Below are 12,952 nucleotides of genomic sequence, written 5' to 3'. Positions count from 1 at the left end.
CCATACAATTATAATCAATGTGCTTGCTGTTTCCACAGACGACAAGAACAAGTCACCAGATAAGTATGTAAAAGAAAAACTTTAAGACTAGAAAATGCTTACAATTGAAAATCAAAACGGATAACATTAAAAGCTTCAACTGTCGTTCGCATCCCTTTTTTCACATATACATATTGTAGAAACCACATCCAGTTTGAATTAACCAGGAGCAGAGGAAAAAAAAAACAGGGGTCAAATTGTTTATTAGGGGAGAGGGGAATAGAGACGTTACATATTCTAACCTGTTATAAAACACCTCTCCATGCACCAAGATTTCCCCATTTAGGTAAACCGCCTGTTTGAACTAACCCAGGTATTTTGCCCCAGTTGCCAAGACACCCACACACGAGTTCGGTCCGGCCCACCGTACCATATTAATGTTACACCATGCCGGTCAGCCCAACACCACCAAAACACAACTGAGGTTGTTTTTCCCTGCTCGGATACACAGTCTGGCAGTTCTGGCTAAACAGCACCTTTTGGGCGTATCCTAAAGTAATTTACATACAGTCCCCTTCTGAAATGGCACCAAACGATGAAATTAAAAGCTGACCAAGTACGATGTCTTTGCGTTAGATTTAGTCAAGCGCTTCTATTGACTGATTAATACTACAAAGGGAGGCATTGATATTAGGAGTGTGTACGCGTGTATTAGGAAGAACGGCTAAAAGATTACATACGCACAAACACACACCCCATCCTTTCTCCGACAAATTCATGTGAAACGACAACCTAAAATAGCCCAAACAAGAACTTCAATCACATGTGGTGAAGTTATTCTTAGGACTTCCACAATCCGCTTGATCTTCGGTGGCAGAAATACACAGGTTTTGCATTAGTTGCGCAGTTCCCGATCTAAGTCCACTCATCTTCTGTGATGCTCCGGAAGGAGGGCGCTCTGGTCGCCTACCTGGTTCCAAGTGATGAACTCGTTAGTGTCGGGATCATCCACTAGCATCCATAGCTTGCACAGAAAGGCTGGCACATTGGGATGTTCCTGCTTCATGGCGCCCCCAGGCTCCACACAGAACCATACCTCGGCAGGCGGCTGCGGGGATTCCAGGGTGCGTGCCGAACTCGTGCGCGCCAGGAACAAACAATGCAGGAAGGCAAGGCTAAAACCCAAAGACTAGGGCCCCGGAACAACCTACGGAAACCGAACAAGGCGGGGCCCGCACAAGACACACCCCCACCATGCCATACTGAAACTACAAGCCTGCGCATCGCAAGTTTCACCAAATACACGGGTATGTCACAGGGCCAGCCATATTTTAGCCAGGCGAAATAACCTGGTTCATTCTAATTTTGACGCGAGTGGCGTGGTCCTGTTGTAGCGGCCGCCTCCCTCAGTTCAGGCAATGCTTAACAGGCTCTTAAGTGCCGGAAGATCTGAACGCCGACGCTACGAGGGCGGCCATTTTGAAGAGGGATGATTTGTTTTTCCATGGGTATATAGGGCCCTTTCCTCTTTAGAACCGTAGCATGACGTCTTTTTTAAATGAAATACTTTTTCAAATCTTTTAATTAGACGTTTTTCATATTTTATTTTTTTTCATTTCACTTTTTCATGAGTAAAAAAGCAAAATAGATCATTCCAAAAAGCGTTAAATATTGCAGACATAAGATAACAGTGTGGTACAGGATGCACGGGGGTAAGGAATCATTGCGTAGAGCATTAAAGTAAGTACCTTGAGAGTCTCTTGCCTGAATTGAGTCTATTAGAATTTATGAGGTAGAGCAACACAGGTAAAGTCTCGAATGAGAGGGAGGTGCTAGAACAGCCTGCACCTTGAATGTGGTACTTAGGCACTTTACAAATGGCAATGGGAGCCTGCATAAGACAGGAGCATGTTCACAGCAGTTTTAGACGGAAGTTGTGATAGGAGGTCGTCCCAACCTTGAGACCAAGGATACTTACTGAGGTCCCAAGTTTCCCCCAGCACAGAACCTTACACAGAGCCTCTGTTTAGATCAGCAGTGGCTGCCTCCATGGAATATGGATTCCAGGCGGCGATAGGGCCTTCGAGTGACACATAATGGCACGTTTAGCTAACAGTAAAGCAAGATCTAGGAATCACTCTATTAATTTGTTTTTCTTTGTCCACCTCTGCACCTGTGTGAGCGTCCCAAGTCAAAAAAGAAGATCTTCCTGGAGTCTTTCTGAAGTCATCCAATGACTTCAGCTGGGCTATTCCTGCAATTATCGAAGGAAGTCATCCAAAGCCATCCTGAAGTATGTATAAAGGGTGAATATTTAAATGAGATGACTGAAGTCATCACAAAAACTACTCTAGGGTGGTGTCATGATTACTCTGATTGAATATGTGTGATGACTTCTTACTACTCACGGAATACCAATTGACAACTTCAGTATAAGTGTTAATTATTACTGGATGATTCAAAGGCAACTTCACAATGACTACAGATTACTTCAGGATGATTCCAGGACAACTTCCTGATCACTATAGATTACTGAAGAATGATTCTATATCCGGACCGGAGGCTTCGGATTAAGTTTCTCTTTCCTTACTTGACTTTTATCAGCAGCCAATCAGAAACAATAAACTTTAAACTACATATCCTATGACCCTTTGTCTCTTGCAAACATAGGGATCAAGTCCCCAATAAATATCAATCACGTTGAAGTCCTTCCTCTTTTTTTTGTTGCTGCAGCAGCTGAGTTAAGTGTTTTCTCATTTACACTAATTCTTTGTGTCCGAATCGTTAATTATACTACATTTTATGACAGGCGGGTAGCGCTTTTCATGACACCTCTGCCCATTGTGGTTTATATTTATTTGGTACTTCCGTGGTATTTTGAGGTTAAAGTCGTGGAGGGGGAGTGGAGCTCTGCTCGTAAGGGACGTTGTCATCTTTCTGTAACCACGCCGTCGCATGCACAGTGAGCCGACTCTGGGTTTTTTCTTCTGATTGGCTCATAATGCATTCACAACAGCGGCTCACAAGCTCCTAATCCTCATAGAACACCCGACGGGGCTAAAATAACGATTTAAGGGCTCTGCCCTATGGAATGTAGCAGGTGGCTTCCTCCACTTTGGATTCCTTGATTTAACAGATTTTTTAATCAAACTTAGAGTTGCATGTTCTGGTGCTTCTGCAAAGTCTGTCACCTGCACAGGGTTTTTTCCCCCCTTAAATTTTTTTCAGGCATCATGGCGTACTACGCAGACGATGCGGAAGGATACACTGAGTATGCTGAGGTACCATATGACCAGCATATGAAAGATCATCTAGTGGAAGCACTGAATATTCAAGTGCAGGATTATGTGAATCAAGCTTTAATTAAAGGTGTGAGGCCACTTATGCAACCTTTGGTACATTTTGGACGAAGAGAATTTGGGTGGTGCGTCAGGTGAATCCTTGCCCAGGATGACTACAGAGGGAAATTTCCCACCCAGAGCCTCAGGTGGGAGTACTGCATCGAACTCTGCTTCAAAGTCAGCAGAGGTTTTGTCACAAATCACAACATTGGTTCTCAGGGACCACGAATATGGATACAAAGCAGCTTTTGGAGTTTCGAGGAACCCCATCAGGGCGAATCCCCAGATCACGGAGGTGTCTCCCACGTCTTCGCAGGCCTCCTCAGACACAGATGCCTCCCAGGAGGAGTTACATCCCCCCTCCAAACTTAAACGCAAGACGCACAATACTACCGGGACCAATCTATGATGCAGGCTAAAATTCTGTTGTTTGAAACCGAAAATATCATTCACCCCAGGTCTAGGGAATGGGTTCCTTGTATGGAAGTTGCACATTATGTGCAAGAGTGACGGCTTAAAGGTTTCGAGGTCGAAGTGCTCAACACTCTTCATTCTGAATGCCCCTGACCGTCATTGCTGGGGAAAGTGGCGAACACGTCCAGACTCGATCCAAATATGGCGACATTCCTAAAAATGTTTGCCAAGGATCCTAAAAAGGGTCTGAACAGAGCCTGGAGAGGCTGTTAAGACAAATTATTAGATGTTTCTGGGCTTCTTACTAAGATTTTAGAGTTGGCAGTCCAAGCCAAGGAGACAAATACACAACTGGATCCAGGAGAGCTATTAGAGTGGGCTCAACGAGCCATTTGTATGCTGGGCAATGCAAACTGTGTTATGTCGATTGAAAGCCGAAAGTCGTTTTTAATGTGCATTGACCCTCAGTTGACAGAGTTGGCCTTCATGGAGGCAGGAACTATGGCGAATGGTCTTCTGTTTGGAGACAAATCTATGAAAGATCCAGGGAATCAACCTTCACAGCCTTGGATAAGGCACAAACATCCATGAAAAAAGTTTTACACAGTGGCCTTTTTACCAAGACTGGACGCTTCAGAGACTGAACTACTAGCCATGGCACCTATCAGGCTTCCAGAAGCTATCAAAGAGGCAGAGGTTCCTCCTCCGGATCTGCGTCGTACTTTTATCCTTCCAGCAACAGAGAAGGGTACAGACACGTTCAAAGAGGTGGATATCGAGTAGGCAATAACACTGCTGTTTCCTCTTACGCAGTTAAGTGTGATTCTGGCTTCAGAGGCATTGGTTGGGGGAAGGATTCAGAGGTTTCAACGTCAGTGGGAGCTGATTACTGAAGACCCCTGGGTATTACAAACAATTCAGGGATTACGATTAAAGTTTTATTCAACCCTACATCAAAGACCCCCTCCTCTTCCTCTCCATTTTTCCCAGACAGAGAGCTTTTTCATAGACAAAGAGTTTAGCAGTTGATCACAAAAAGGGCAGTTTCTTACACTACCCACATTCTCAGGGCTTTGTCAGCACAATATTTCTAGTGCAGAAAAAGGACAAGGGCTTCCGTTTAGTCCTCAGTCTCAAAAGATTCAATTCATGGATTGTGTATTGCCACTTAAAAATGGAAGACATACTCTTGCTTCGCAGTGTATTGCAGGAGAGGGCTTGGTTGGTTCATTTGGACCTCAAGAATGCTTATTTATCAGTTCCCATCTTCCTGCCACATCAGAGGTTTCTCCAACTTCAGTTGCGTTACCAGTGGTACGAGTTTGCGGCAATGCCGTTCGGCCCCTTGGAATTTCACCAAGGCACTTCGACCAGTGGTTCAGTTTTTGCAGGAACGAGGGGTGTGTCTAATAATATATCTGGACAACATCCTGGATATGGCTCAAGAAATCGACACAGTGGACCTTCATCTTTCGTGGACAATCCAGTTCCTACAGGCTTTGGGGTTCATTGTAAATTCAGACAAGTACGTTCTGGTTCCGACTCAGAAGTTGGAGTTCCTAGGTTTTCAAGTGGACTCAGTCACGGCTCAATCTCTTATGCCTCTAAAGAAAAGAATCACGATCAAGAAGGAACTGAGGAGAGCGCTTGCCTCTCTGACTATATCCTTGAGGATGTTGGCTCACCTAGTAGGGTTGTTAGCATCTTCAATTCATGTGATATTACCGGCCCTCTACATTATCGGCCCCTTCAACCGTTGAAAGTCTTACATCCTCGTCAGGTGCTTGCTTGCTCAGAGAAAATAGTCTTGTCGGAAAAAGCTCAGATGAAATTGAATTGGTGGCTGGATCATATGGATACCTGGAACAGCAGAGCGATATTCGCCTCAGTTCCGGAGGTAATTATAGAGTCTGATGCCAGTCATTGGGGTTGGGGTGCCAGGTGTGGCCAGATGAAAACAGGGGGTTGTTGGTCTCCGGAGGAGCTTTGCCTCCATATCAATTTCCAGGAATTTCTGGCAGGGTCTTTGTGATCCACATTTTGTCTCCCCGTAAGACAAGCTGTTGTATATTGTTAAAAATCTACAGTGTCTCAGCAGTAAGGTATATCAACTGTTTGGGGGGGGGGTCAAGGTCCCGTGTCCTGGTGGAAATCACCAAGGACTTTTGGCATTACTGCCTCCAACATCAGATAGCTATGACAGTGGAGTATATTCTGGGCTGGAACAGTGTCATCACAGATTGTAATTCTCGTTTCCTGGCGGATTCCAGCGATTGGAGACTTCATCAGTGAGTATTTTGTCAACTGAATTCTCGATGGGGGCCGTTTCAGATAGAGGTGTTTGCATCCCGGATGAATACTCAACTTCTGATATTTTATTCTTGGAGACCGGATCTGCAAGCGGCTGCTTCAGATGCCTTCCTCCAATTTAGGACGCCAGGATTGATGTATGCATTCCCTCCTTTCTCAATAAAACAGAGGGTACTAGCTGAGGTATGATGTCAGAGAGCAGGTATGGTCCTGATAACTCCATATTGGAAAGTGCAGTCATGGTTTCCAGTGGCGTTGAAACTGGCATGTGCGCCTCAGGTGAAGATTCTCGCTTTCCCGGGTCTTCTTTCAGATCTGATAAGCCTACCACATCCTCTGATGGTTCAGGGGTTCTTGTCCATCATGGCATGGAGAATTTCAGGAATCGTTGGCAAGTGCTTGGAGTTTGGCAGAATGCTGTTTTTCTTGTCCCAGTCCTGGGCTCCCTCTACTAACAAGCGGTAAGAGGCCACCTGGCGAAGTTGGGTTCATTGGTGTCAGGAACGGAATGTGGATTCCGTGGGTGCTGGTGCGCATATGGTTGTGAATTTCCTTTCGGACTTGGCTGGGCAAGGCTTAGCTTACCGGACAGTTAATTGTTTTCGATCTGCTATTTCGGCGAGTCATTCCTTGTTGGATAGTAAACCCGCTGGGGAACATCCTTTGGTATGTAAGGTACTCAAAGTTATCAGATTGGTACACTCCCCACAACCACAATATTCTTCATTGTGGGATGTGGATGTGATTCTAAAGTTTCCTAAATCTTGGCTGGCGAACAAGGATCTATCTCGTAAGCAATTGCCGGCTAAATTGACTCTTCTGTTATGTCTGATATTATGCAGACATGTTTCAGATGTGCATGCTTTGGATTTAGCAGGTAGAGTATTTACTCCTTCGGGAGTGTCTTTACATTGTCCGACATACAAAGACCACATCTACTTATATTAGTTATCCTGCCTTACCACATCATCAGAAATTATGTGTGGTTAAATGTATCAAAGCCTATGAGGATTGCACTCAGGAGTTTAGAACGGATTGTAATGGTCAGTTGCTGATATCTTTGCAGAAACCTTCCCGTCCAGTCTCATTTGCTATCCTGGCTAGGTGGGTTATATGGCTTTTAAATGAAGCAGGGATTGTTGTCTCCATATTTGGTGCTCACTCGGTGAGGGGCGCTATGGCATCTGAGACTTTTTCTGTGGGTTCCCATTTGGAGGATATAATGGCTGAGGTAGATTGGTCTTCCGATTCAACATTTAAAGTGTTTTATCATAAACCTATTGTGGATGTGGCTTCTGTGGTGGTGAATCAACTTTAAACTAGCATAATCCAAAGCCTCCAGCCCTGACATAGAATTTAAAATTTTCAAGCTTATGCTTCAAGAATTTTCGATTCTATTAAGGACAAGGAGGCGAGGAATATCCCACCCGAAACAAAACATGTTCAGGATATGTTTAGATTAATCACTATGTCTCAGATGGGTTATATAAGTTATATGACAATGGATGTGATTGTATCCATGTTTCTTTCCCGCCCTGTTTAGAGTGATATATGTCTGTAGGTGGGATGTTACTACCTGTTTTTTGTTCCAGGTTCGGAAACAAAGACGACCTGAGGACCCTACTCAGTTCAGGAGGTTCATCTACACGTTTGCAGGGGTAGCTGATGTTTTAGCAACATGAGGATCAATTTCAGTAACAAAGATTACTTGAGGGCCCTACCCAGTCCAGGATGCTCGTTGGCACGTTGCAGGGAGTGCTGATGCTTAGCAGCAAGAGGTTCACTGTAAGAGTTTCAGTTCCAGTTTGTTCGTATGTAGTCAGGTTGGTGTTCGGCTTGAGATGCAAAGAGGAAGCACTTCAGAGTGATTGATATTTATAGGGGACTTGACACCTATGATTAGAAGGGAAAAAGGGTCATGGGATATGTAGTTTAAAGTTTATTGTTTCTGATTGGCTACTGTTAAAGTCAAGTAAAGAAAGAGAAGCATAATCCTCGCCTCCGAGTCCTAATAGAATCGAAAATTCTTGACTGTTAAGCTCAAACATTTTAAATTTAGTGACAACTTTAGAATGAGTGTGGATTACTCCAGAGAGACCTCATGATGACTTTAGGCTAATTGTGAATTACTTTTGGATAATATCATGATAACTGCAGGGAGGGTGTTGATTGCTCCTGGAAGATTCCAGGAAACATTTCTGGATGGCTGTGGGTCACTGACAAATGATTTTGTATTGAGTAGGGATGCATTACTCAATGCAGTTTCTATGACAAAAGTGCATTCCATTATTACTACTTTTACTTTGTAGAGCCCATAAACTGCATTAGATCTACTGACCTTTTGAAAAGGAAAGTACTTTGGGAAGCATCATCTATGTACAATCTACATACAAAAAGATTGTGTTTACATGAAAAAAATCTTTTTCTAGACAAGTGGCTACACTGGAACTCCAACTTTGGCATATTACTGCATTGACCCTTACAGTAAAAGGAAGTGGGGATCTATAAAATAAACCTAAAAAAGTATTTCACAAGTATGCCACTTAGTTTGGTTTCAAATACCGCCTTTTAAATTGTGATGCTCACCCACAATCAGCCAATAGTATCTTCACTTGCAGTACTATCTGAAGGTTTATAGGTTGAAGCATACCAGATAGCACAGATCCTTGGCTGGGAATACACACTGGGGTCATTCTAAAAGCATACCTATGAAAGCGTTTCTCCCCACACTATGCAGATCAGTAGCAAAGAACAAAACAAAAAGGGGGGCTGCATCATCTTTCGGTGTGTGCATGCATGGCACGTCTGCCTATATAATTATGTGGATGATACACAGTTCCTTTGAAGTCTTTAAGATTAACTTTATCAAAGAGTTCAAGGTATACATTTTACAGGTGCCAGGTTACAAGCCAATACTAGGTAGTTACCTGTGTTGGGTGTTCCTGTGGTGGGTGGGGACACCTTATGACCTTATGCAAACAAGCATTGGCAAAGTGAATATGTCTCTGCAATTTGAGAGCTGTTGTCAGTGTCTTTTAGCCATGTTGTATAGCAGCACAGCTGCTGTTCAGCATGGCTGAAAGTCATGGAACCAGCATCAGCAAAGCCAGTATTTTTAGCCTATGAAAAAGCTATTGGCTTTGCCAATCTGATTTAGCCATGTTGCATATCAGCTTGGCAGCTGTTCAGCATAGCTGAAAGTTTTGGAAAGCAGCGTGGAGCAGAGTGTCATAAAGTAAAGTGGGGTGTTATGGAGTGGTGTGGAGAGGCATGGAGTGGTGCAGAGCAGAGTTGTGTGGAGTGACAGGGAGTCGAGTGTCATAGAGTGGAAGAGCATAGTGTATTGTGGAGTAGAGTTGAGCCAGGTAGAGTGAAGTAGAGTGTCAGAGTGGAGTTGAGTGGCGTGAGTGGTATAGAGCAGAGTGGAGTGGTGTAGAGGGGGTTGCGCGGAGTTGAGTAGAGTGGGGTAGAGCAGAGTAGATTGTTGTAGAGAGGAGTGGCACAGAGTTCAGTAGTGTAGGAGAGTGGAATGGCATAGAGTGGCACTGAATGGCATGAATTGGAGTTGCAGAGAGTGAAGTACTGGAGTGGCATAGTGTGGAGTGGTGTGTCGCAAAATAGAGTGGAGTAAAGTGGCATGAAGTGGCGTAGAGGGAGTTGACCGAAGGGTTGTAAGAGTGGAGTACAGTGGAGTGTCAGAGTGAAGTAGATTTTATTGGAGTAGGGAGTCAGAGTATAGTATCATAGAGTGGCCAAGAGTGAAGTGGTTTAAAGTACAGTGGTGCAGAGTAGATTGGCATAGAGTGCAGTGACTTAGATTGCACTGGTTTTGAGTAAAGCAGTTTGAGTGTATTGGCATAGAATGCAGTGGGGTAGAGTGGATTGCTGCTGGGCAGAGTATAGTGGTGAAGAGGGCAGTGGCGTAAAGTAGATTGTTTCAGACTACAGTGAAGATGTGCAGGGTAAAATGAAGTGGTGCGGGATAAAGTGCAGAGGTGTAGCGTAGAGTCCTTTAGAATGCAGTGGCATGTAGTGCAGTGGTTCAGAGTAAATGACAGTGATGTAGAATGTGGTTACGTACAGTGCATTGGCAGAGAGATGGGTGGTGCGGAGTGGAATGCAGTGGCATGTAGTGCAGTGGTACAGAGTAGATTAGAGTTCAGTTGCGGAGAGTGCAGTCTTGCAAAGTAGTGTCTTAGAGTGTAGTGGTGTACAGTACAGTGATGTACAGTGCATTGGTATAGAGTGTTGCAGATTTGAGTGCTGTAGAGTGCAGTGGCATACAGTAAAGTGGCACAGAGAGCAGTGGCATGGAGTACACTAGCATAGAGGCAGAGGAGGTGATAGCCTTGTATCCTGCAATAAAAATTTCAGATGAAAGCAGTCATTTGTTTTCAATATGTCCCTGATGCCAGATTGTCCTTGTGTCGACTACACCTGTTGTACAGATAGAAAAAGTGTCATATAAGGGTGTGTGCAAAAGTTAACGGTGGAAGAAAGAGAAACTTAGAGCTCTGTTGATATATGGAGCATTCAGAAGGCCAGCTCAGAACAACTGTGTTTCTTCACATTCTACTGTTACCATTTTCATCAACAAACACTTAGCAAGGTAGCAAAGATGTGCTATAAAAACGATATTCATGAATATTTTATGTGCTTCTTTTCTAGCGCTGGACAGAGGTTTTTGGTACTGTAATATTAAGCATTTTGAAATATGCTAACAGAGAATAAAACCAATGTAATTTGAATTGTGTCTATTCAATGTTGAAGGGCAGCGTCCATAAGTTCTGGACTCAGTTGTGTATGTGTGTCAGTCTTTGTATGCGAGTGTGTTTATTCTACTGCTGGTAAAGTAAAAAACAGTACAGTGTCAGAGTTTTCATAGGATGATCTATTCATCCAGATCTGTCCTTTTCAAATAATACCATACCTAGGGCCATATGTGGTAGGGAAAGACCCAATTATGCAGTAAGAAAAGCCATGTTATGTGGCGTAATGCAGCACATTTTTTGCTTCTGTTACCTCATTATTTTCTACATGCTAGAACTATGTTGACCAAGGTTTCACCGCATTAGTACCAGTTTGTTGTCAAATGCAGCTATCAGCAGCACAAAAGTGACCTTCAGCAGTTGCGGAGGGCTTTCCATTGCACTGCAGCATGTCACTGTATTTTAGTTACCTTTGAGCTAGATGCATTTTTTTGGTAAAATCTGTAAATTATACAGCAGATGGTTTGGGTGGAAAATCCATAATTCTGCAGAAAATGATGTACAAATCACACAATTCAAGGACCCTTGACTATACAGCTAATTAAAAGTCACTTTAGAGACATGAACAGAAAGTGCAGTAAACATATGAAAATGAGGAACAGCAAGTTTGCTCAAAGGCGAAAAGGACCCAAAAATCGTGTACACGCCAAAATATTTCAACACTTTTCTTTTAAAACTACTTCGTCATTCACACAAATGGTCTCACTGAAAATATTTCAGCACAGTTGTTATTTTAAATACTTCACAGCAGAGATTAGGGGATACAAACAGTTGTCTAATTTATTTTATGAAAAGTGTGGAGGGGCTGCAGGAACAGCCAGTATCCGGCAACTGATGGGTCATCAATCTAGAAGCAGATGCTATGCCGAGGGTACAGCCTGTACCAATTGAGAAACAGGCGTGCTTACAAGGTTTTACCGCATATAGTTGCAGCAAGATAGGTCCTGTAAAAAGCCACAGTACTGCATTGCTAAGACAGTTTGTGCAGAGATTGCCGAAAAAGTGAAGTCATGCCTTTTCAGGTTTGCGTTATGCTGATATGCAGACAGTATGAGTTATCACACAATCTCTTCGTTTTAGACCAGTGGTTCACAACCTTTTGACTTCTGTGGACCCCCACTTTATCATTACTGGAATCCGGGGACCCGCATTGAATCATTATTGGAATCTGGGACTCCCCTACTTAGTCATTACTGAAAGCTGAGGACCTAGGGCCAGATGTACGTAGAAAGCAATTTGCGACTTGCAAATTGCGAGTCCCTGCGACTCGCAATTTGCAAGTCGCAAATTGCTATGCAGTACGGTGTCTCAGACACCGACTGCAACTCGCAATGGGGTCGCAATGAACCACCTCATGAATATTCATGAGGTGGGTCGCAAATTGCGGCCCCATTGCGAGTATAGGCACTCGCTAACATGGAGGCCTGCTGTCGTCAGCAGGCCTCCATGTTAGCGACCTGCTTGTCAATAAAGCAGTTTTTTTTTTTTTAAATGTAGCCCGTTTTCCCTAAGGGAAAACGAGCTGCATTTCAAAAAAATCCGAAACCTTTAGTTTCGGTTTTTTTCAGGGCAGGGAGTGGTCCCTTGGACCACTCCCTGCCCTGAAAAAATATTTTGGGGTCCAGTCCCAAACTGGAAGGGGTCCCATGGGGACCCCTTCCAATTTGCGATTGAGTTACCATCCACTTGAAGTGGATGGTAACTGCGATGCCATTTGCGACCGCATATGCGGTCGCAAATGGTATTGCATCCCAATGCGACTCGCAAATAGGAAGGGAACACCCCTTCCTATTTGCGAGTCTGAAATGCATTTTGCGAGTCGGTAACGACTCGCAAAATGCATTTCTGCATTGGGATACGCGTTTTGCGACTCGCAAACGGCAGATTTTGCCGTTTGCGAGTCGCAAAACGTTTCGTACATCTGGCCCCTAATCTGTTAAAATTATTTAATTTTCTAAGCAGTTGTGGACCCCCTGAGGAGGCTTTGCGGACCCCCAGGTGTCCCGGACCACAGGTTCGGAACCACTGCTTTAGACAGTACACCGGTTTACAGAAGAGGGAGTTCGAAAAAGTGAAAGATGTACAAGGCCTTGTCATATGTGGAGAAATACAGATGCACTACCAATCAGATGTTGCTCA

The 12,952-nt window shown here is 43.9% G+C and overlaps 1 protein-coding gene across 3 annotated transcripts in view; it reads right to left on the bottom strand.

Annotated features, from left to right (window-relative positions):
• HSF2 (heat shock transcription factor 2) overlaps nucleotides 1-1,466 on the bottom strand; it is a 248,010-nt gene extending 246,544 nt beyond the window's left edge. The window contains exon 1 of one of the 3 annotated variants that reach the window (XM_069235401.1): nucleotides 950-1,466. In XM_069235401.1, the coding sequence (XP_069091502.1) occupies nucleotides 950-1,045 (96 nt within the window). In that variant the 5' untranslated portion in view covers nucleotides 1,046-1,466. The remainder of the gene's footprint in view (nucleotides 1-949) is intronic. The other 2 variants (XM_069235403.1, XM_069235402.1) reach the window with 2 other exon arrangements.
• Between the last annotated feature and the right edge of the window lie 11,486 nt (nucleotides 1,467-12,952).

Source organism: Pleurodeles waltl, chromosome 5, assembly GCF_031143425.1.
Source record: "Pleurodeles waltl isolate 20211129_DDA chromosome 5, aPleWal1.hap1.20221129, whole genome shotgun sequence".
Lineage (NCBI taxonomy): Eukaryota > Metazoa > Chordata > Amphibia > Caudata > Salamandridae > Pleurodeles > Pleurodeles waltl.
The sequence above is the reverse complement of the archived record's forward strand: the minus strand, read 5'-3'. Positions and strand labels throughout refer to the sequence as shown.